The sequence below is a fragment of the Neophocaena asiaeorientalis genome, unplaced genomic scaffold (genome assembly GCF_003031525.2).
Source record: "Neophocaena asiaeorientalis asiaeorientalis breed wild unplaced genomic scaffold, Neophocaena_asiaeorientalis_V1.1 scaffold218, whole genome shotgun sequence".
NCBI lineage: Eukaryota > Metazoa > Chordata > Mammalia > Artiodactyla > Phocoenidae > Neophocaena > Neophocaena asiaeorientalis.
The window spans coordinates 1409246-1434591 of NW_020172818.1; the positions used below are offsets into that span (position 1 = coordinate 1409246).

General features: G+C 39.4%; 1 protein-coding gene across 2 annotated transcripts in view; it reads left to right on the forward strand.

Annotated features, from left to right (window-relative positions):
* Positions 1–25346, forward strand: part of KCNIP4 (potassium voltage-gated channel interacting protein 4) — a 1180242-nt gene that overhangs the window by 1131333 nt on the left and 23563 nt on the right. For both annotated transcript variants that reach the window (XM_024741844.1, XM_024741845.1), the window contains 2 exons: positions 17277–17346; positions 25202–25272. In XM_024741844.1, the coding sequence (XP_024597612.1) occupies positions 17277–17346; positions 25202–25272 (141 nt within the window). The remainder of the gene's footprint in view (positions 1–17276; positions 17347–25201; positions 25273–25346) is intronic.

Consider the following 25346-nt stretch of genomic DNA (forward strand, 5'->3'; position numbering starts at 1 on the left):
ATATCCACACAGGCATTAGCTACATCTAACAGCTCGCCAGTCTTCTAACCCTCCAGTGCCTCAGATAATATCATGGAGGTCTTATTAGCCCTTTCAACAGTATAGAGATCCAGCCTAATCAACTGCACCATGTACAGGTATGCACTGTAGAAATTAGCATCATCATTATTATTAATCATTAGCTAAAGCAAAGAAAGATGCAGAAGTAACACCTACTTACAAATTATATAATCCTGAGTTATTTACATTGTAATCCACAGTAATGTGAATTTATTCTGTGTGTTTTATTTTTTTCTGTATTGGGAGATGGGAGCAGGAGATTTCATGTCTCAGCTATGCTGAAACTCTTGTTCAGCTGAAATAAATTTACACAACGCAAAGAACCTAATAGCTGATCAGTGGAAAGACTGATCAAGGCAAGGGCAAGACCATGTCTCTTTTGCCCTTTCTGTCTGTTCAGCTTGCAGCAAAGAGCCTGGTACAGAGTAGATGCTAAATAATTATGTGTTGAAAAAATACTATATCAGAGTTAGAAATTCAGCCCTGGTAGGACAAAAGGAAAACGGCCATATTGATTATGTATAATATGATTGGGACTTTTGCTGGGCACTTTAGGTAAATTATGTTAATTCTCTCCAGAGCCCTGTAAAGCACGTATATTATCCCCATCATATGACTGACTGGTAAAGACCTAGATCCTTAACCCATCTAGGAGGCCTTGAACTAACTTTTTCTGAGACTATCACTTCTGACACATTTGTCATCACTTTAGTCCTTGAACAAATCCCAGGCTATGTACGGGCCCTTGGCTTCTACCCCGGCTCTTGCTAACTTCTACTCATCCTTCAGGTCTCTGAGTGAAAGTCATTTAAGTGGGACTTCCTCAGGTAGGTCTCCTGTACTTCCTTTGTAGCATTTATCACAACCCTAAATGATTATCTGTGCAGCTCTTTGTTTTATGTGTACCTTCTCTGATAAGCCTCTAAGCTCCCCATGGGGGGGCTTCATCTGTCTTGTTGATTATTTTATCCCCAGCACTTATTACACTCTCTGACATATACTATATTTTAAAAAATATGTGATGAATAAATGAATGATGGGAAAACTCAGGATCACAGAAGTTAAGTAATTTATTCAAAGTCCCACAACTAGTAAGTGATATGAGTGGATTTTAAGCCAGGGACATCAAATTCCAAAAGCTATATCCTAGAGCAACTAAGATAATGGAAGATTGGTTTGGGATTATAAAAAACCCTTTGAGATGAATAAGCAGATGGCATTTAATAAAGATAAATTTAATATCCTTGATAAAGGTGAAAACAACAACAAAACCTAAAAAGATTCATAGTGAATATCCCCACCATTATACAAATAATCCCTGTCATAGTTAATGCCAAGTATCACACTAAACACTATATATGGGTTATCTTTTTTTAAGCCTTATAATAACCCCAAGATAGGTATTATCATTATTTGTTTTACGGAGGATTTAAAACTTTCCTCAATAAATAACCAAACAAGCAGAGCCCACATGTACTTAAAAGCAAATTTATAAGATTTTCATACTCAAACTTTAGAATTTTTGTGGCTGTCTTGTTTGTTTACTTGTTTCCTTAGGCCTACAACCTACAGATTTTTGGTGACTAAAATTAAGGGCCGCCCAACTGCCTAAAAAGAGATTGCAGTTTTAGGCTGACTTATTCCAACTATAATATCCAGAAAGGAGACAGTCTCTGGGTCCCTTTCCCTGAAATAGTTAATTTTGTTTCTACCTAATTTGGGAACAAGAGCTCTCCTGCCACGTTTCATAAAGAGAAAATATCTTTCTGGAGAGAAATCTACTCCAACTTGCCCCAAGCTTAGGGAATGGAAAGAACTGCCGAAGTGTATGAACTAGAAATGGAATTTCTAGCGATCGTGGAGGACACTGCTGCCCCCTTGTGCCTCAACACTGTAATGAAACACTCGGAGAATGAGGCCGCGCGTCCCGCGGGTCCCCCAAGCTCCAGAGGGCCATGTGATGTGCTCTACGACTGACAGTTAGCAGGCCGAGGTCTCTGGGGCCACTCCACCGCCTTGGGAGCCTGGAAACAGTACAGGTCGAGACACATTGTCCTCTCAGGCAGCTTTTGTGACCCTGGCTAATTGCCCCCCCACTTTTAAAAATTTTTTTATTTTATATTGGAGTATCGTTGATTAACAATGTTGTGTTGGTTTCTGGTGTACAGCAAAGTGCTTCAGTTATACATACACATGTATCTATTCGTTTTCAAATTCTTTTTCCATTTAGGTTATTACAGAATATTGAGCGGAGTTCCCTGTGCTAGGACAAGGACAGTAGGCCCTTGTTGGTATCTATTTTAAAGATAGCAGTATGTATGCGTCAGTCCCAAACTCCCAATCTATCTTTCCCCCCAGGGGGTCACCCCTCCTCACTGGTGACCATGAATTTTTTCTCTAAGTCTGTGAGCCTGTTTCTGTTTCGTAAATAAGTTCATTTATATCATTTTTTTTAGATTCCGCATATAAGCAGTATCATGACATCTGTCTTTCTCTGTCTGACTTACTTCACTTAGTATGGTAATCTCCAGGTCCATCCATGTTGCTGAAAATGGCATTATTTCATTCTTTTTTTATGGCTGAGTAGTATTCCATTATATATATGTACCACGTCTTCTTTATCCATTAATCTGTCAGTGGACATTAACCTTGCTTCCATGTCTGGCTGTTGTTGTCCCCTTTAGAGAAGAACCTCTGAAGAATCACCAGAAGGCAGTGGGTAGAAACTTCTCTAGTATTTGCAACAAAGGGAAGTTAATTAAAGAGAATAAACATTCCTTTGACTTACAGCTAAGCTTCAGAGACTCAGGGCTGCTCCTGAAATTGTAACTTGATGAGAGGCAACTATGTGAGAAAGGGACAGAGCATTCCTTTCTCAGAACGGATAATAAGAAAGTAGAGGTAAATAAATCTGTAATAAAATGTGTTTAGAGCTGGATTGACCATGTCTTCCCCCTCCCTCACGAAAGCCAATAACCAGAGGACTTGAACTGCTACCCTACATCTCCTCACCTGTGACATTTGAATTCGTTTATGAAAAGCAGTTTGATTTTTCACGCTGCTTTGCCCCCATGGGTTTTAATATGATATGTATTTGTGTGAATATTTGAGTAATACCCTTCTCCCTGATGGACTGTAAACTCCAAATGGATGGGGACTGTGCTTGGTGGTTTAGGAATATTTGTTGAATCATTGATTAATGATTTTTTGGTGAATTAATAGGGATGAAAAATATTGGGATAATTACTTCTCTATTCGTTTATTTTTCTTTTCTATAGTTACACTTGCTTTTCAGAGATGGCAGGTTTGTAAGGTATAAAGGCTTTATAGTCAAACTCAGGTTCAGATCTCTCCTACTGCCTAATATCTGTCTGATCTTGGGGAAGTTTCTTAAACTCCTCTGAGCTCATTTGTTATATACCATGTGAGAAAATATCTACCTCCTCTACTTGTTGTGAGGATTTAATGATTACATGTATCTCCTACACCATCAGGCTCAGTGTCCAGCAGCCCACAGGTGAACATTAAACATTACTTCTGTTAATCCTCCAACCTCTACAGTCCTTCACAGCTTCTTTGGATATACCTTAGAATGGGTTTTTCAAATATCTGGACCTAGGCAATCAAATCAACCCCATACACACACATATCACTGTAATCTCTAGCTTATTCTTCTGGGTCCGGTAGAACTTCCACTAAATTTGTCAGAAACCAATAAAGAGAACCCATTTTCATTTCCCCGTTCTGTAGAGAGATGTAATAAAATGACAAAAGGTTATTGCTTATGTTAAAGTGTCTTTGACTGCAAAGAACTGAAAACCAATAAATAAAAACAGCTTACAGAATGAGGAAAATGTATATTCTCACATAAGAAGTCAAGAGACAACAGACACAGTGAAGTCATCAAAGAGCCAGAATCCAGCCAATTTGGTAGGTGGGGAAAATTAGACTGAAAGGGTATATGATTATTGCAAAGCTTCAGAAAATAGATTCTCTTACAATTGTGTTTATGTCTGTACATGTACATGAATATCATCTTAGTGTTTTATTCTTTCTGATTGAAAAATTACATGATTTTGTGTTGTTGTTTTTTTTTGCGGTACACGGGCCTCTCACCGCTGTGGCCTCTCCCGTTGCGGAGCACAGGCTCCGGACGCGCAGGCTCAGCTGCCGTGGCTCACGGGCCCAGCCGCTCCGCGGCATGTGGGATCTTCCCGGACCGGGGGGGCCCGAGCCTGTGTCCCCTGCATCGGCAGGCGAACTCTCAACCACTTCGCCCCCAGGGAAGCCCATGATTTTTTAAGTAGATTTTTTGTTGAGGTTTTTTTTTTTTTCAATATCATTAGGCTGATGGCATGCCAATTTGAAAGTGATCTAATCAGTTCATAAAATTTGCATAATGACGTTGGTGATATAGAGCAGAAATAAATAAGGACAGGGCACACCTCAGCATATGGAATACTGTTCATAGCATTCATTAAAAAAATACTCAGTTTTGCAGTCTCAGCTGGTCCTGTACGCGGCTGAGCACAGCCTCGACAGGATATATTCCTTCCAAATCTGGTTAAATTAGGACTGCAAGTAGTATAGTTGCTAGTTGTGGTGAAAATAGTACAGTATTTGTACAAATCTGAAGAGTCTCTATTGTTTGATATACTGTAAATGTAACTATAGAAAAGACTGTTAGACAGAAACTGCTATGAAAACCAAAGTCAGCCCATACTGAGACAAAGCAGATGTGGTAGGCAGATAGCTAAGATGACCCACCCAAGACTCCTGTCTCCCGGTTATTCAGCTAAACATTAATCCAGGTATTACTGTGGAGAAATTTTGCACATGTAATTGAAGTCCCAAATCAGTTGAACTTAAAATGGAGAGACCCTTATTAGTCTGATCTATTCACATGAGCCCTTTAAATGATAAGGGAAGTAGAGAGAATCAGTGGGTAAGAGGGACTCAATACACCTTTGCTGATTTGAAGATGGAGGAACTTATGTGAAAAGAATGCTGACAGAGGCCACTGGCTAATAGCCTGCAAGGTAACAGGGACCTCAGTCCTACAACCAAAAGGAACTGAATTCTGCCAAAGATCTGAATGAGCTTGGAAGAGGTTTACAAAGTCCAGGTGAGAACCAGAGTCAGCCAACATTTTGTGCGTGAGCCCCTGAGTGGAGAACACAGCCAAGCCATGACAGACTCTTTCCCCACAGAACTGTGAGGTAATAAGCTTGTGTTGATTTAAGTCACCAAGTTTGTAGTATTGTTGTACAGCAATTGAAAACTGTACACAGACCAGCTCTCTGGGCACTTTTGTCCTTTTTTTCCTCAAACGATTTTGAGTACCTGTAGAATTTAATCGTGCTGTAAGCAACACAGTGAGTCGACCAATTGAACCCTCTTTTTGCATAAAGTTGGGAAAATCCTTTTTTGAATACTCTTTGAATCAAATAACTCTACATGCGTTCCAATAAAGGCTCAGGACTTGGGCCAGATCCTGGGAAGCCTTTTCCTGCAAAATATGGGCAATTTCATTTTGCAGAATCAACATAAGTGACTTGAAAAGAGAATGTTAAAAGAAATCAACATTTGTCTAATTCTTAGAGTAGTACTAGGATCTTTATATACATAATGAGTTACCATTTCTTCACTATAAAATGCTGTTACTTTTCACATTTTATAGACGGAGGCTCAGAATCCTGGGACATTTCACTGACTTCTTTGTTAGTACAGCTGAAACCGGAGCCTGCTTTTTGGTGTTTTGAGTTTTTTGTTTTGGCTGTAAATCTCACATAATACTTCCCTCTTCCACACAGTTAGAGAACAGAGCTGGAGATGAGGAGAAAATGTGCCTTGCACCTTATATTTCTCCTTCGTCCTGGGTGACAGTGGGGCCTCGTGGGGCTGAGGCTGTGCCTACATCTCCACACTTTAGCGGCTGAGTCGAATCTTGATTATCACCCAGCACTCATCTCTTTTCCAATATTAAGTAGGAAAGTCTTTCTCCCCCTTTTTTTTTTCCAATCTGAAATTCATATTAAACCACTTTGGCCTCATTTTGGCCCCAAGGAGTATATTCAGGGAATACAGAAGGTTCTTAATGCAAATTTTGGAAGCAGCAAAATATCTAATGTGTTGGTTGTATCCAGTTTTTTTTTTTTCCTTTTTCATTATCTATTTTAATTTTCATATGTTTTATTTCCCTGTGATGTCAGTATTTCTTAGAGGTTATTTTACAGATGAGGAAACAGACTAAGAGAGAATAAATGACTTACTAAGAGTTCAAACACCTGGGAATATTGGAACAAAAATTTAAAGCTAGTTTTAGTTCTTAGGGATCAAGTTGTATGCTCTGAAAACTGAAGGGCTAATCTTATCATTCTGAAATGAGTTTTTAACAGCCTAAATGTTGAATACGGTAAGGTTTTTAAAATTTGTGTTGGACTAAGAAGTGTTTTCTCTTTTTTTTTTTTTTTAAATTTTATTTATTTATTTATTTATGGCTGTGTTGGGTCTTCGTTTCTGTGCGTGGGCTTTCTCTAGTTGTGGCGAGCGGGGGCCACTCTTCATCGCGGCGTGCAGGCCTCTCACTGTCGCGGCCTCTCCTGTTGCGGAGCACAAGCTCCAGACGTGCAGGCTCAGTAGTTGTGGCTCACAGGCCTAGTTGCTCTGCGGCATGTGGGATCTTCCCAGACCAGGGCTCGAACCTGTGTCCCCTGCATTGGCAGGCAGACTCTCAACCACTGCGCCACCAGGGAAGCCCAGAAGTGTTTTCTCTTGACCCTGGTGGTCTCCCCTTAATTTCTGTGATTATACTTACGATAAGCAGTCAGGAGGATTGGGAAGTGGAACCAAGATTTTGACCTCAAAAGTCCAGGGACAGAGATGTATTTAAGACAAAGTGGTGACCTTGAATAATACAGCACAAGGCATCAAAAATTCCCCCTCAGCACAACTGCATAGAAGAGAACAGAAGAATTAGAGAGAAAAAAAATTGTTTTGGAGTGCAAGGAGTTCTAAAACCTTGCACACAAGTTTTAAAGGAAACTGCCAGATCAAGTTTATTTTCTAGTTTCTTAAAAGCTAAGAATTGGTTCTGTATTTATCCATTCAAGATAAACATTTTTAATACTCTGTTGTGAACACTGCTGGGCTCTATAAAAGTCAGTCCCTGCCTTGAAGGTATTTACCAAGTGTAAAGGGAGAAGAGGAGTCCACAAACAGAATCTAGTGATAAGAGCAGTACAGTTCATGGCATTGCACCATGTAAATTTTGAAAATTCTCCTCCAACTGTACAATACCAAGTCATCTTTAAACTGTCATGCTACTAGGAGAGTGACTTTCCAGAGCAGCCCCAGTTTCAGACGAGGGAAGTGGAGAATGGAAATTTAATTTAAAAGAACCTATGCTTTTCCAATTGGATTACATATTAATTAGGGTGGAATAATATGTGAAGACAGTCATGCTTCCCAATGATACGTCTCTGAGAATGAAAGTCTCCATCCATCATCTTTATTGTATCAGTGAATTCACTCCATCTACCTTTCGAAAGTCATCCTTGCTGGAGGTGGTGGCGTGTTTTGTTTTCACAGTTTAATCGACTAAGTAATGGGAAATATTTTTTAAAATCTCAAAGGATAAAAAGTTGTCTTGCCTATGAAATAATTATACTATAACTCAGCTTGATGTGTTCACATCTTGAAAACTAAGAAAATAAAAGCCACCTTCTCAGATGTTAAATATATACAAACAATTATGATACATCTGTAGCATAAGACACAGTCAGACAAAAATACCACTTGTTTGAGCGTCCTCCCATAAGGAGACTTTTTATCTGATCTGGGGGCACTCCAGACACCAGAATCTTAACTATAATAATTAGATGGAGTCCATGTGGTAATTTGAAAGTAGTTTTAAGTTATGACTTTGTAAAGTAGTAAGTAATTAATAAACAGTTGGATTCATACTCAAAATAAGAACTTAATAGCTCATGATTATATTCACTTAAGTATAAACAAATATATACATATATTACATAAACAGTTGAGTTCTCAGATGAATTTCAAATATGTCTGCGAGCATGCCACTCTCCCCAACTCTCAGTGTGTTCACAAACCCCAAAACTCTCTGAACTTGTCCTTTGGGGGTTTGGGAGGTTTCATGGCATAAACGTGGTTGATTGAATCATTAGCCATTGGTGATTGAATTCAATCTCCAGACCCTTTCCCCTTCCTGGAGGTCAGGGGGTGGGACTGAAAGTTCCAAGCTCTAATCACCTGGTCAGCTCCTCTGGCAACCAGCCCCCATCCTTGGGTGGGGTCCAAAAGTCACCTCATCAGCATAACAATAGATAACTTTGTCTCTCTCATGGTTTTAGGGGCTCTGTGCTAGAAATGGGGACTCAGACCAAACACATGTTTCTTATTATAAATCACAATATTACAGTATCACTTCTACTTCCCATTCATTGGGCAGTTTGACACGTGGTTCCAGCAAACCATTAAGGACCCATGAAACACAATCTTCCCATGGGTTTGGAAGCAGGAAGAATTCGTTGATAAAAAACCCTGAAGACACACACCTGAAATCCTCTTCTTGTCTTGTCCAATTCATCAGGTTCCCTTTCGGTGTATCTCATGGGTTATTGCTGCATGTTCTTCTAAGTGTCCAAGATGCTTTCTGGTCTCTGCTTATGAACTCGTACCCAGCTCGCTTTAAGTGTGGTCTGTAACAATTGTACTGCTTAAGAAGGTAACTTACTCTAAGATGGCCAACTTACCTGCCATCTATTTTTGCCAGAAGAATGGATGCTTTTCTTATTTGGGGAGTGATGTGAGTCTCCCTCGTTTTCTTCTCTGGTCTGAGTGCCCAGTGTCTAGTCTTTGTGTTCCCTTTTTGTTTCGCCCACAGTCTGCTGTGCTACTTATCAAAGATGTGAGTCTACTTCCTTTGTCAGAAAGAATAACTGAAAAAACAGTCTCTGGATGAAACATGGATGTCATTACATTTCTGTGGGTAGAAATCTTAGGTTTTCAACTTAAGCACCTCACAACCATTGTCATGTATGCCTTCCTTGGCAAGAGGAGTAGGTGTGAGAGTTGATGAAAAACATAGATGCTTAAAAGATCTGACATTTTAGATATCATAAAAGGGTTCCCAAGGAGTTATTTATTTCACAAGGACTTTTACTTTTTCCCCATGGTATTTTTGTACCATAATTCCTTTTTTTTTGATTCCTGAAGAGGTATCTCTAAATGTTTAATAACTGTTCTGAACCTGAGGAGATGGTATACACCAGAACAGAATCATTTATGGGAAGAGGAGATTTTAGCCAGTGGAGTAGTGGACAAATATTAGCATGAAAATACATCTGTAACCATTTCTAGAGCATTCCACCAGAGTTCTGACAACTTTCAAGGAAATGCTGAAAGGCTTTCTTCAGAGGTAAAAGTATAGGAGCTCACAATGCACCTCAGAAAATAATTTCTTTAGCAATTTCCTATGCATACGTGGATCTCCCTTCAAAGCACCATTCCCAACACTTTTCATGGACTACTTTATTTCTAATGTACTCATCTAAGCATTAGTAGGGAAAACTTTTCCTTAAATTAATGAATAAAAAGTCTCCTGGGTTTCTACTGACATTTATTTCCAGCATGGTAGCCTTTATTCTTCTCAGCTGTCATTTACAACTGCAGTATTCCCCTGCCTTTGAGGGTAAACTCTGATGATATTAGAGAGAGCAGATTCAATTTATAAAACAGGAGGAGGAGGCATAACTCATATCTGTTTTATAGGCTCATTGCATTATATCAGACCGGTACTCTACTGGGTGCAACTGCTTTGATGAATACCATTTAACCTTGGTATAGCCATGTTGAGGTTACAGCGACTCTCTGTATCATGGAGTTCTGCTTACCAAATTCTAGATTATTAACATTATACTAACAGCTCATATTTAATGAGCAAATACGGTGCACAAAGAAGAGGACTAAGATAATAACATAACGTGCGTTATCTTACTAATTCTCATAACACACTTCTGGTGTCAATAGTTATCCCCATGTTACAGAGGAGAACAATAGGACTTAGATGAAACAATTTGAAGCCATGCAGCTTTTAAGCAGAGGTTCAGTGCAGTCCTTCTACTTCGCTCCAGAGCCCAGGAGCATAAGCATTTCACTAAATTATTCTAAATGCTTCCTGGCAGAATGATACTAGCTATTGTATGGACATGAGGGTGTTTGCAATGTCCACACATGAGCCTAGACATCAGGAAACACAGACACAAGGTAAGGCTCAGCAGCCCACCGTGTGGTTTATGGCAATTCCTGTAACCTCAACCTCAGTCTCCTTGTTTTTAAAATGAAGCCATTGGACTGGATTACAGGTATTCCCCGCTTTTCAAAAGTTCTCTTTACGAAAGACCTGTATTAGTACCTGTTTTCCCTAATCAAAAGAAGTCTGAAGAGGGTTTTTCACTTTTATATAAAAAGGCGAAAAGTGAAAATAGTATTCAGCGTTCATTTTGCAGCTAACTGATATAGAGGCTGCACACCTCAAGCATAAAGGAACACCACCAATCTCCTTCCCCAAGAAGAACTACACTTTGCATCTCAGCATCAAGCCTCCGTAGTTGTTTTTTTTTAAATAGATCTTTATTGGAATATAATTGCTTCACAATACTGTGTCATTTTCTGTTGCACAGCAAAGCAAATCAGCCATATGCATACATATATCCCCATATCCCCTCCCTCTTGAGTCTCCCTCTCACTCCCTGTCTCACCCCTCTAGGTCGTTGCAAAGCACGGAGCTGATCTCCCTGTGCTACGCTCCTGCTTCCCACCAGCCAACTATTTTACATTCAGTAGTGTGTATATGTCGATGCTTCCCTCACTTTTCCCCAGCTTCCCCCTCCCACCCCATGTCCTCAAGTCCATTCTCTATGTCTACCTCTTTATTCCTGCCCTGCAACTAGGTTCATCAGTATCTTTTTTTTTTTTGACGATTCCATATATATGTGTTAGCATACAGTATTTGTTTTTCTCTTTCTGACTTACTTGACTCTGTATGACAGACTCTAGGTCCATTTACCTCACTACAAATAACTTAATTTCATTTCTTTTTATGACTGAGTAACATCCCACTGTCTGTCTGTGAGCATCTCTGCTTTATCTCAACTTATTTTCTGCACACATTAGCAAGGTATGTCCTAGGGAATTGCTTCTGTGTTTTCTGCCATTTCAGCTTACAGAAGGTTTCATAGGAGCACTCTACTTTTGGAGAGCAGGGGAAACCTGTATCTCTAAAGTTGCTTAAACACTCAAGTTTCCTGACTCTGTGATCAATAGACTAGGCTCTGCCATTTTCTAATTATGAGAACATGGGTAGTTTCTCTCTAACAGTTTGCTCATGTAAAATGGAGGTAATGCTAGCATCTATCCATTCACATGAGAAAATCCATGTAAAGCATTTAACACAATGTATTAACTTATCATCATCATGCTAATTATTATTATAAAAATCTCTTTTATTAACACTGATATTAGTGGCAGCAAAGTAATCATAGAACATTTACAACTGATCTTGACACATTCTCATAACCCTACCTAAGCGAGCTGAGAAGAACACATCTACAAGGCCCCAAAAGGCAAGCGTCTCTTCACCACTTGACAAAAGTATGGCAGTTACGTGCTGAGAAAATCTCATTCCACATTCATTGCATCCTGATCACATCATTGCAAAGGGTTTAAGAAGCACTAAAGGAAACTCGCTGGTCATAACAGATACATTTTTTTTTAATTAAAAAAATTTTTTTCTTAATCAATATCCCCAGTTTGGGTTGAAAAGTCTTCCTTTTGCACATGGCTCTCTCCAACACAGCCATGATGGGTGGCTTTGGAGGCAAACAATGTTGTGCATCAGGAGGCCACTTTCTCAGTCCTGATGGAGAAAAAGATGATAATCCAGAAGGCTAACATTGCAATGAATGGAGTCAGGGAGATTGATTCCACTAATCTTTAAATTCCATAAAAGCAAAAATAAAATTTAAAAAAATTCACTTCTGTAATCTTTGTTGCCCAGAACAGTGCTCGATGCACAGAAGGCACTATATAACTATTTGTTCAAAGAAGAAACACATGTATGCCTCTGAAAACAACTGTGATGCCAACAGGTTTCTTCATTTTAATCTCTGCAAGCTTCATTTTCCTCACCTCAGGGTTAGTGAAAATGTTAGAAGAGATGATGTATGTGAGAAGGCATTGAATGTACACTCATTAAACAGCTATGGTGATGTGGTCCAGCAGCCTGCCATCAAAGCATCCTTGTCTGCATGAAAAACTTGCACATCACTTTACCTCTTGGAGGGATCTGGACAAATGCCTTGATGTCCTCTGATAATTTTCAGAATGATGATTAGATTCATGAGAAAGCAAATTACTGTTGCTTGTTCATGGGATTTGGTGAGTGTCAAATTACCACGTGACTCTGGTCAGCAGCCCCTCTCAATGTGAAACTTTCTCATAAACAAGTGGTGGTAGCACATATGGGTACAGCCTTTCTGGAAATCAGTGTGACTGTGCATTATGAAGAGCCTAACATAGTTTAAGCCCTTTGGTCTTGTGAGTCTCCTTCTGGGATTAGTCGTAAAGAAAGAACCACAGGTGCAATCACAGATCCATGCACTGGAATGTTAATTACATTGTTATTCCTATGTAGTTCAAAAATATGCTGAAATCCCCTAAATATCCAACAATATGACAAGTGCAATGGACACATTATTATGCAGCCATTAATAATGATGACATGGAAAATGCTCAGGATATTTTGTTACAGTAAGAAAAGAGGTACAATACTATATTCTTACATTATTCTAATTTTATTTGTACAGCATATTAATACGTGCTTAGATAGAACACAAATAGTTTTACAGTAGCATAATTAAGGGTAATCTTTATTTATTTTTTTCTATAGACAACATATATTCATGAAATGATCACTTGCTAATAATCAGATGAAATGTCATTAGAAAATATTATATAGAAGCCATAAAGCTTATAGAAGGTTATAGTAACTTCTCAAAGTATATACGAGTGAAGCTTTCCTCACTCTCTCTAAAGCTGGGAATCCTACTGCTTCTTGGGTTCTTCCTCTTAGAGCGAAGAAATCCTAATTAACAAATTCGTTCTTAGATATCTAGGCCTTACTGAACTTGTTTATTTGAAAATGTCATCCTTTAAAAATGACTCCAGGGGAAATGAAAAGAATTTATATGGCTAACTGATGTGATGACGGTTCTATTAAAGCATCAGTGGGAGAACTATTTCAGAGCACAGACATTTGGAGCATTTTCAAATAAGCCTCCGAGACAGACACTGCTAACAGTTCACCAAGTTTGTGTTCTTATCTTCTTCCTGGGCACATGAGCCTTCTCTTGTGGTTTGGGGTGGACATATTAAGTGATTTCTCACCAAAAATATAAGAGTGGAAAGGATATGTACCACCTTAAGACCTGGTCCATAAACACCTTTAATGCTCACTCTTCAATGTCTTTTTCTCCTTCAGATTAAATGATCACATAGACGCCACATGACGATGGCCAAGCTTTCATTAGCCTCTGTCCCTTAAGCACTCTGATCTGTTCCTCACCCTCCAAGACTGTTGGATAAGCAAGAAATATACTGAATTCTTTTAAATTTATATATATTTAAGTTATATTTGGGAGCATGTTTGTTATAGCAGCAAGAGTTAACCTAACACAGCCACATCTTTTATGGTACACACTGAGCTGTACACAGGACCTCGTCAAATTCATTCTTAATGGAGAGGTGGAGATACCTCTTTTGTGCAGAAATGACTTCACAAAACTGGTGAGGGAAGAGTTAGAGAATAGATCATTCATACCATTTTGTAAATCACTAGAGTCTTAAAAAATCTGATTAATTTTTTTGTTTACCTGAAGGTAGTAAAATGAATTGCTTTCCCATAAGAACTCTTTAGAATAAATAAAAGATCACCATTCTATGGATTATTATTTTTGTGTGTTCTTTTATGTTGCTTCTGACCTTTCTTGTTCTATTTGGATGTAGGTCCGTGACGGCACAACATTTAACTTGTTTATTGCTGCTGCCTTGTTTCCCAGAAGAGTTCTTAGAATAATAAACATACAGTATGCATGGGTTAAAGATGTAAGTTAATGTAATAAATATAAGATGGATAAAGACAAATTCACTTGATGAGACTTACCACCCTAAAACTTGACCAGAAGTTTTTGTCTTTTTAATTAAAAAAAAAATTATTTATTTATTTATTTTTAGGGCTGCGTTGGGCCTTAGATGTGGCATCCAGGATCTTTCATTGAGTGCGCGGGCTCTTTGTTGTGGTGCACAGGTTCCAGAGCACATGGACTCTGTAGTTGTAGCATGCAGGCTCTTTAGTTGAGGTGCGAGAGCTCAGTAGTTGCGGCGCGTGGGCTTAGTTGCTCCACAGCATGTGGGATCTTAGTTCTCCAACCAGGGATCAAACCCACGTCCCCTGTATTGGAAGGCAGATTCTTTACCACTGGACCACCAGGGAAGTCCCTGACCAGGAGTTTTTAGTTGGCAGAGAATGGATTTCGTTTGATACAGACATGTGATTAAACATAAAACAAACATATGAGACCATCAATTTCTGAATTTCATTTCACATTATAAGATATATCTATCAAATACATCTAGAGATTAGAGACAGCTGACAAGTTTGCTGGCTGCAGGTGTCCGTTCATTTCCCATCTTTGTCTCTGGCTAGAATCATTTGAACTCCAAGGCAAATTTCCAGCTTTGACCTTGCACAAATTCACCACCTGATGGCAGACAGCCATCTATTTGTTCTCGCCTTACTATCCCCAGCAGATGGCTCAGAGATAAATAGCCAATAAATCACAATTTCCATGCATGAGAGGGTCCAACTACAAAGTGCTTATTTGCTTTTAAAATTGGTTCTGTTGCTGCCAACTAGACAGAGTCATTTAGTCAAAACTTTTGAGTGATGAGCTATCTACATGCCATCTTCTTTCCTTTCGGAGTTGTAGCTGTTGATTGTTCATTTGCTTATGTATTAGTTAGGATTTGCCAGAGAAACAAAAGCCAATAGATGTGTATATATACAGAAAGTAATTTATTTTAAGCAATTGGCTCACATGATTGTGAAGACTTAAAATCTGATGGAGGAGAGAGACAGACTGGAGACTCAGGAACTCAGGAAGGAATTGCAGTTCAAGTCCAAAGGCAGTCTGCTGTAGAACCAAGAAGAACCAATGTTGCATATTAGCTCCCAAGGCAATGTGCTGGAGAATTCCCTTTTGCTCTGGAGAGATTAGCATTTTGTTCTATTTAGGTCTTCAACTGATTGGGTGAGGCCCACCCATATTATGGAGGGTAATCTCTTTTACTCAAAATCCACCAACTTAAATGTAAACCTCATTCAAAAACACCCTATAGAAAGATCCAGAATAATGTTTGACCAAATAATTGGGCATATGGCCCAGACAAGTTGACATGTAAAATTAACCATCATAATTTGCTTGCTTGCTTTTTTCCTAATTTGTTGTTGGCTGTCTTTTTTTTGCTCCCATCCTCTTAGGTCCTTGGGGTCATTATTTCCACAGGGCTTATTTCATTCAAAACCTTGTGATGATCTGGAAAGTTCCAAGCTCACATTCCAGCTCTCCCACTGGCTAGCTGAGTAACAAGGCACTTTACCGCATAGCCTAGTTCTTCCTCAGTGAATAGAGATTCCTAAGCCATAGGTTTATTATAATGATCAAATGGGGAAAATCCACATTGACGAGCTCTGTAAACACAAGTTCACATTGAAACTACTGTTCGAAACTGTGTTTATATATCAAAGGTACTACCTTTCAGACCAACAAAGGAAAAAACAGAAAATTCCTCAAGTGAAGCACATTATAGTTGTGAATAACTGGCTCATTAGAATAAAGAAAGATCAAATTAATACATCAAGTGTATTCATGAAGGGACAATGATTTTAAGAGTTAAGAAAAGCTTTAAAGACCACAAATGATTTTTGAAGATCCCAGTAACAGTGTCAGATTTAAAGTATACAGAATATTCATGTCTAAAGGCAGGGAAATGGGGTCCTGTGAGAACTGAAGCAAGGGAGCTCAGGTAAGATGCACCTGTTCACAAGAAGCTACTCAGAAGAAATGGATAGAACTTATCACTTCCCTACTTTCAGTGTACGATTAACGTCCCACATGTGGTTTGATGTTGGATTATTTTGTGATTGTCAATCTCCACTGCTCAAGGAGTGTCTCCAGTTCAGAATCCTGACCAGATTGTTCTTGCAACTCCAAAGAGTGAAAGCGTTTTTGCGCTTACCTCAGTCTCAAGTCCACTTACTTAGTCCTGATTTCGGCATCAAGGCAGATCTTTTCTAACATTTTAGATTGCAGCTCCTTTTACAGAAAATGCCCAATCTCAGAGGGGTACCTTTACCCTCTGGTCCCACCAAGTCAGTAGTCCAACATTAGTGGAGTTCCCAAGGTCAGTATCTTTTGGTCTTAAATAACTCCAACCAGACAAAGGTGGGAATTCATTATGGTCAGGCCTGTTTCTTTTCAAACCTTCCTCTCCAGAAATTCAACAGATCTTCAGGTCCTGCCTTACTCAGAGTTACTTATTACTAACAATGTTGTCGTTCAGTCCCACAATCTGTTAACAGAAATTAGTAACTATTTCTGTTTGAGACTTATTGGGCTACCTTATACCCAAAGGGAGCACATCATTTTCTCATTGAACTAAAGATTATGGGGGTCCAGCACATCTCCAGAGGATACAGCACCAAGATCCAGCAAAGACTACATCAGAAACATCTTGCAATGTCCTTGATATATGAAAAACAGAGTAATTTTTTCCTACCTCGTTGATAATATACATACATGTTCTTAAAAAGAGCAGTGTGTTTTTTTTAACGTGTCAGACCAGCTTTGATGCTGATACTATGCAAACATTTTTACAACAGCAACTTTTTTTTTCAGTCTGTGAGAACTGGAACAAAGAGAAGTTTATAGTGTGCTTTTTTTCTTTTTGTGATAATGGGTGGATGGAGAACTTTCTTGGTGCAGCTTTGCACGGTAGGCAGTTCTATTTCAAATGGGCAAAAAATCAGTTTTATGACCACTTTGCTCTTATTGCCTCTCTACCGCTTTCTCTAGGAATGCCCCAGCGGGGTTGTTAATGAAGACACCTTCAAAGAGATTTACTCGCAGTTCTTTCCACAGGGAGGTAAGTACAAATGTGGACCGGTGAATTCTACTCTCAGAATTATGCTTGCAGTCTTGAGTTTGGTTTAATCTTTCATGGCATGACTCTACATTTTTCATCTTTATGTCAGAGAATTAATACACAGTATGCAGTGCATGCGATTCTCAATACGTCCTAAAAATGAGCTACTTACGAATTATCAAATACCCTAGGGTTCACTCTTTAGCTTAATGCAAGCAGTATTACCGTGTGCTTGATACCACATCTCTCAAAGACGCGGTGCTTTCTAACTATGATGGGCGAGTCCTGGATATGCCACAAAGCTTTCACATGCATTATACGTCTCATTCTCCCAACTCTCAAAATTAGGACTCTCAAAATGGAATTATCCTCAATTTTTGGATCTGAAATCCAGGGCTTAGAGAAGCTAAATGTTTTGCTCAGAGTCACACATCCACTAAGTGGCAGATCTAGGTTAGAACCCAGATTTTTCTGTAACCTCATCTAATATTCTTTCTGCTCTTCCTCTCTCTTTCAGGAACTCTCCACTAGCACCCCTACCCCTGCATCTAAGAAAATTAATACCACCCTAGACATTATTTTAATTGGAAAGAAAACAAGGAACACAAAATGATAATACATACCTGTTAGAGATGAGTGAGAGATATATTTGCCACTGGACCTTATAGTCTCTCCTTCAATCGCTCAGGAGGATGCCCAGCTCAAACTTGTCCTGCAGCCTGCTCTGTGTCCAGCTGTGCATTAGGTGCTGATGATGTAAGAGGGGTGAGATGTGGTACCTGCCCCACAGAACGTTAGAGTCTAGAGGAGCAGATGAACAATGTCAAAAAAAAAAAAATGTGAGGATACGGGTTAAAAATATAGTATTATAAAAGCACAACGTAGGCACAATGAGACAAGCTGAAGAACAGGGAGGAAATAAAAAAAGTCTATCCAGATAAATTGAGCCTGAGCTGAAGCAGCCACCTTTCATCACGTATCTAATGCGTGTCTGGCCTTGGCATGTGTTACCCGTCACCTCCCAACAACCCGAGTTATGGTTCTCCCTTTCTAATGAATGTGGAAACTAAGGTGCAGAGAAATTCATCCATTTCCTTGCCATCGTCTTTTCACTTCAATTCCACTTAAAAGATCCACCATCATCTGGTGCCAAAATAACTGCTGTGGTCTCTGAACTAAGTCTCCCTGATTCCAACGCTCTTCTCCACTCCCCAGCCATGCTGTATTTGCAACATGAGCCAGAGTAATCCTGGTAAAATGTAAGCCAGGTCATCTCACTGCTCTGCACAGAATCTTCCATCCCCTCAGAGCGTAAGCCAAGGTCACCGTCTCCTGTTCTATCTCTGCCTCGTCCTTCACTGACCCTCCCCTTCACTCACCTCATTCCAGAGGTCCTGGCCTCTTGCCCTTCCTCCAGCACAGCAGTCCTGCTGCTGCCTCTGGGCCTTTGTTTTTTTATTTTATTTTTTTATTTTTTATTTTTGGCCATGCAGCATGTGGGATCTTAGTTCCCCACCCAGGGATTGAACCCACACACCCTGCAGTGGAAGCAGGGTCTTACCACTGGACCACCAGGGAAGTCCTATCTCTGGGCCTTTGAGTTCACTCGTTATTCTTTCTGCCTGGAATTCTTTTCTCCCGAATATCCATCTCAATATCTCACCACCTCTGCTTTTATTCAAATGCCACCTTCTCAGTGAGGCTTCCTCTGGCCACCCTGGCTTAAATGACAACCCCTACATATCCCCCAGGCCTTTTCTTTATGTTTCTCTTTAGCTCTCAAGAGCATCTAATAATATGTATTTCATTTGTTTGTGTTGTTGCTTACTGTCTCTTTTTCCACTAGAATGTCATCTCCAAGGGAACGGAAGTTTTTGTCTGCTTTGCTCACTGCTGTATCCACAGGTCGTGGCACAGTGAGTGACAAGTAGTTGCTCTAGATACTCACTGCAAAACAGGGTGAATGCATGGATGAACGAATGACATCCACCTCACCATGGGATAATATCTGTAAAAGGCACTTTGAATGTATACAACACTTAAATATTAATTGTTTCATACAAAAATTAGATTCACTTTTGGCTTTAGATATTTGATAGGTTGAATTTGAAATTGAAATTGAAAATTTCAGTTTTGGGCATGGATTATCAAATTAGAAAGTTTCACTTAAGATGGACTTTTCAAAGAATTAAATTAGAATTCGGAGAAAACACAGGGTGACCCACTATTACATGAATTTGGATACATCATAGGTGACAACTTCCCCAACCCCATCTCATTAATAACAGCCCACAGACAGGTATTGGTCATAGGGTCTGATGCCAGGATTGTAATGGACCCTTTGTCTGAATTGATAAGGAATTTAGAATATCATTTGTTTAACACATACTTCTAAATTATTAAAAACCATGGAATTTTTAAAAAGAATGATGTTTACTATAAACTAAGTGTCTGACAATATATTGATAGGCAATTAATATCCAAGCACTTAGCACAAATGGAGGGTGCAGTGGTTAAGAATCTGCCTGCCAATGCAGGGGACACGGGTTCAAGCCCTGGTCCGGGAAGATCCCACATGCCGCAGAGCAGCTAAGCCCATGCACCACAAATACTGAGCCTGCGCTCTAGAGCCCGTGCTCTGCAACAAGAGAAGACACCGCAATGAGAAGCCCACACACCACAAGGAAGAGTAGCCCCGGCTCGCCGCAACTAGAGAAAGCCCGCACACAGCAACGAAAACCCAACAGAGCCAAAAATAAATAAGTAAATAAATAAAAATTTTAAAAAAAGCCACTTAGCACAAATGGAAATCTTTTATTTTTTGATTATCTCAAATGAAAGTTATTACATGCTACAAATTGGATACAACTCCACATTAAAATTTTATCCTTATCTGAAAAATAACATTTCAACATTAGAGAACATCTACTTAAGCACAATCCTTTGCAAGGGATTCTTGTTACAAAGTCCAAAGGGATTTGTGGAAAGATCACTTTTGCACTCTTAAAAATTCATTGATTATTCCTGTTAATTGAATGCATAAATCTAAAAGCAGCCAGCATTACTGAAGGAAATGAAATATTTTTTAAAATGATGACTTGCAATTTTAAAAATTAATATCGCGCATGCAAATCGTATCTTGCAGGGCCGCTAGAAAAGGGAAAATGTCCTAAGGAGGAATGTATTCTCCGATGGCAGGCAAATCCATGTTACGGCCATCCTCACATTTCTGTGGAGTCATTTATTTAGGTTGATGGCCTGAAAGCAACAGATGTCTCTCATTATGAGTCGTAACGATGATGGGTCCATAAATCATAATGTCTCACAGTTTCCTTCAGGAAGGTTCTTTGTCTTATTGCCAGAACCTTCTGCAATTTGTACTGTGTCAGGCTCTTTAGTTTTCTCTACTTCTTAGCAAGATGGTTTACCAAGCACGGCTTGTTTGGAGTTCTGGATGTCAGCACAGCTGGACTGAACAGAATCTTCCTGTTTGTAAGGGATAAAGTATGTCTCCTGTAAAACAAGCCGAGAGGAAATGGCTTGTTTGTGGCATTACCTGTATCATTACAGCAATGCTTTTTTTTTTTTTTCGGTACGTGGGCCTCTCACTGTTGTGGCCTCTCCCGTGGCGGAGCTCAGGCTCCAGATGCGCAGGCTCAGCGGCCATGGCTCACGGGCCCAGCCGCTCCGCGGCATGCGGGATCCTCCCGGACCGGGGCACAAACCCGTGTCCCCTGCATCGGCAGGCGGACTCTCAACCACTGTGCCACCAGGGAAGCCCAGCAATGCTTTTCAGTGCCACGTACAGGGGAAACCTTAGCTTAGAAACTCTTAGCTCACCAGACATTTTTAAAGCTCATGAAAATTGCAATTTCCTGGGCTACTCCTGCTTCTGTTGTAGGAATTTTGCATTTGCTTTGACTATACAAGGCACCTGATAAACAGCTACTCAAGGAACAAATCAATGAGCTTCAGTCAGAAGACTCTAAGTCAACAAATATTTATCGAACAATCACTGCGTTCAAGACACTTGAGGCACTTAGATGAGCTCTATGGACATAAAGGTTTAAATTTTTTTTCCAAATAACTCCACCCACTGAATATCCTTCTCATGTGCAGACAATATTTCTAGGAATTTTCAGGGTGATTTAGAGAGAACATACTTAACAGAGACGACCACTCATGTATGTGAACCTGCCTTACTGTAGTAACATTGCCATGAATTGTATATTCGAATGCATTAATCTAAGTCTGTACCTTTTGCTTGAACTCAGGTGAGAGTAGGGGATTTGTGGTGGGAAGAAAGAAATCAACCAGACTGATTTCAACCACAGACCTGGAACATGAGAATCAAGTGTATTTGTTTAAATATTCTGAAATGTATGTGTATCGATGGCCTTTTCAACCAAGGGATTAGTTGGTATCATCACCGTGCTCTGGTCATAACTGGGTTAAAGACACTGGACTAAGTCAAGAGTCCTGAGTTTACAGATAGACTCTCTGCCCCCACGAAAATGTGTGGCTCAAATAGCTTATTTCTCTGGGCCTCAGGTTGTTCCTTCACCAGATGTGGAACAGAAGAATCCTCATGTTTTCCTTCTGTTCTAACATCCTTTATTTCTAAGAGTTAGTGTTGGAATGTCTTGATTTCATTACCAACTCTACCGTTGACTAACTAGGTGACCATAACTACGTCCCTAACATTACCTACACCCACTGCCTGCCTTTGTTAAATGTAGATAAATAGCTAAATGGTATCCAAGATCACTTCCTATCTTAAGACTCCACAAATTTTGTCCCCTAACTGTAAAATTTCAACACTTAATTTTCAGCTTCACAAGTAAAATTACAGGAAACTGAGCAAAGTCATCGTATGATACTCAGTAACTTTTTGTTTTATGGAAGGAATTATGGTCAAAGAAGACTGTCAGCTCATGTGGGAAGAGCAGAAACCATTGCCATTTCTTTTGAGCCCTGGATTGTACTGAAATCTAGAATCCAGGATGCCACTTCTTCATCCTTTTAGCAAATATTTACTGAGTATTTAAGAAGAGCACAGTCAGATGAAATCAGACCAAGATGGTTTTGTGGACAGTGTCCTTTTTCTCTACAGAATCCACCTCTGTGCCCAGTGAGACACTTCCAACGCCTTATCTCCTTCCTCTCACCCCATCAAAGCTAGTAGCATCATTCCCCTTCTTTAAAATCTTCCACTGTCTCCGGATGTCTACTGAAGAAATCCAAACTCTGTCAGAAACTCAGTACCATTCATGATATAATTGTACTGGTTTTCACTGAGCATGAAGTTCCATTAGGTTAGGACTTCAGTCACTTAGATACACAATTGAGAGTTCACAAAAAATAGAGATGTTTTCAGGTGAACTGTATTAATATGTAAAAAAAAAACTTTGATCCCATTTATTTAATGATGATAGCTAATAATTAGTGAACACTCAATATTTGCCTAGGGCTGTTCTAAGAACTTTGGGTATAGCACCTCATTTAATCTCTTTATGATGACTCTCTGAAGTACATATTGTTATCATTTTGTAGCTGAGGAAACTGAGTCACAGAGAGGTTAAACAACACACCCAAGGTCACACGGTTAATAGTTGGTAGAGCTGAGATTCAAATTCGGGCAATCTGACTCCACTACTGTATTAGCAACCTCTCTCCGCCTGGTATATGTAGGTTAGAAAACTGGCTTCACTTCCAGGAAACTTGCCAAGGTACATTTAGAGGAAAAAGACGTCCTCTGAACCACATGAGGGAAAACCTTGAGAGTGTGTGTCCCATGTGTCAAGCTTTAAACTAGAACAACCTCATCTGAGAAGGATGGTAATTATTGTATGCCTACATTATCTTGTGTTTTAAGTTTTTAAAAGCTGCTAACATCGTTTGTTCTGAGCCATTTTTCATGGTGAGTTCTGCTTGCTAAGGTAAAGGCACTTACTGTATAAATAAAGTAACAAGAGACCTGCTTAATGAAGCTCATTTTAAAATATGCAAAATCCCTTATTTTTTCTTCCCTGAAAATAAGTTTAGCATACCATCTGTCAGCTCATTTCTCCACAGGGCACTAAATAGTTCAAGAAGTCTATGTAAAAGTACTGTTGAGAGCAAAACAACTTTGCAAATAGAAATAGACTGACAATTCTTGATAATTCTATATGGAACGTCCCAACAATCTCACTAAATTGATTGTAGTCAAAACCCTGGTTTCATACCCCAAAGGCCTTCTTCCTGTGACCAGTAAACACAAGATAGACATCCACTCTACAAACAATGGTTTTACATACTGTTAAGGCCCAGTTGTGGTGCCTGTTTGGCTCATTGTAAACAGTGTTATTAATTCATACGTTTAAAAATAAGTGGTTCCTCACGTCATATTTCAAGATAAGAGGTGAAAGAAAGTGCCACCACCATTTTGAGAAACTGAGTATACAATTTGCCTTGTGAAATATATGGCCTGCCACAGAGTTAACCACTGGGGTGAAGCATTCAGGGAAGACAGTCCATACAGAGGCCATGGATGCTTGAGAGCTAGGAGAGAAGTTTGCATGACCTCTGACCTCCCTTATTTGGGGAGAGCCATTCTCTACTCCTGCTTCTATGACTTACTTTCTTGACAGTTTCAAAAAGCAATTCATAAAGTAAAAGGCGAACAGAAGTTTTGCTAAATCCCAGTAAAAATAAAGGTTAAAAGTTATAAAATAGAAATAGATGAGGTTTTAAAAAGAAGATATAAGGCTAGAGCCAATGAGCTAAAAGGTTATAATTTTTTAATATAAAAAAGGTTACAATAAAAGGCTAAAACCCATGAGATGAAACATTTAAAAGAATCACGTAAATTTGATCAAGGGTCAAGCACAGAAGCACTTAAAAATGAAAACTGTGCACTAAGAAAACAATAAGAAAAATACATATACTTTAAAAATATAAAGGCAGAAATTTCAGAGATTAGGGAGACAAAGGAGAAAAATGGAAGGAAAGAAAAATTAGAGGGAAATGACCTACTTGAAGCAAACTCAGAGGAAGTGTTAGATTTCAGAGAACTTCAGTTATCATTAGGTACCATCGTATGGCACTGGGACAAGAGAGCTGTCCAAAGCTGTCTACCATTGCCCAGAACCTCTAATCCCATCCAGGACCCAGGCAAAGCAGAAGCTCCTCACTGCTTTCAACTGGGAACCTTTAGGACCACACAATCCACTTTCAACATGGCCTCAGAAACTTCCCAAATCACCCTGGTTTCCACTTCATCAGGCAGCCTTACTGGCTATGGGCTAGCTTAGCTTCTTGGTCAGAAAGACCTAAGTTATATTCCACTCTACTCCTTACGGACTGTGTGACTTTGGGCAAGTTTCTCAACTTCTCTGAGTCCTGATATCCTTATCTGGGTTGTAAAATGATGAACAAACTAATAATAACAGCATCAATAATAGCAATTCATCTGTGCCTCATTATTAGCATTTTTATTATTTTACTTCTTCTAGAGATAGTCCCTGCCAAGCACTATGCAATTTCCAGATGCATCTTGTTAATCCTCACACCGACCTATGGTAACATTATTCATCCCAGGGTCAGTAACATCACCCAAGACTCCCATGTGTTCAGAGCATTTCCAGCCAAAAACTTAGAGAGCTTCTGTCACCAATGGCCTCTGTAGGTAACTCACACCTATGAATCTCAAATTACAATCCTCTGTGGAGAGAAGGTGGGCAGCTGAGAAGAAAGCACAAGTCAAAGGAGGTAGAGTAAATTTTCCTGGATAGAAAGAGGCTTGGGACATGCTATACAAATCCTTTGTAGCATATTGAAATGCTAACTTATTATTTTATTTTCGACATTTCAGACTCAACCACATACGCACATTTTCTGTTCAATGCATTTGATACGGACCACAATGGAGCTGTAAGTTTTGAGGTAAGTCTTAGATTTTTTTTTTTTTTTTAATTTGTTTTAACTTTTTTCTTTTTTTTTTCTTCTTTCTTTCTTCT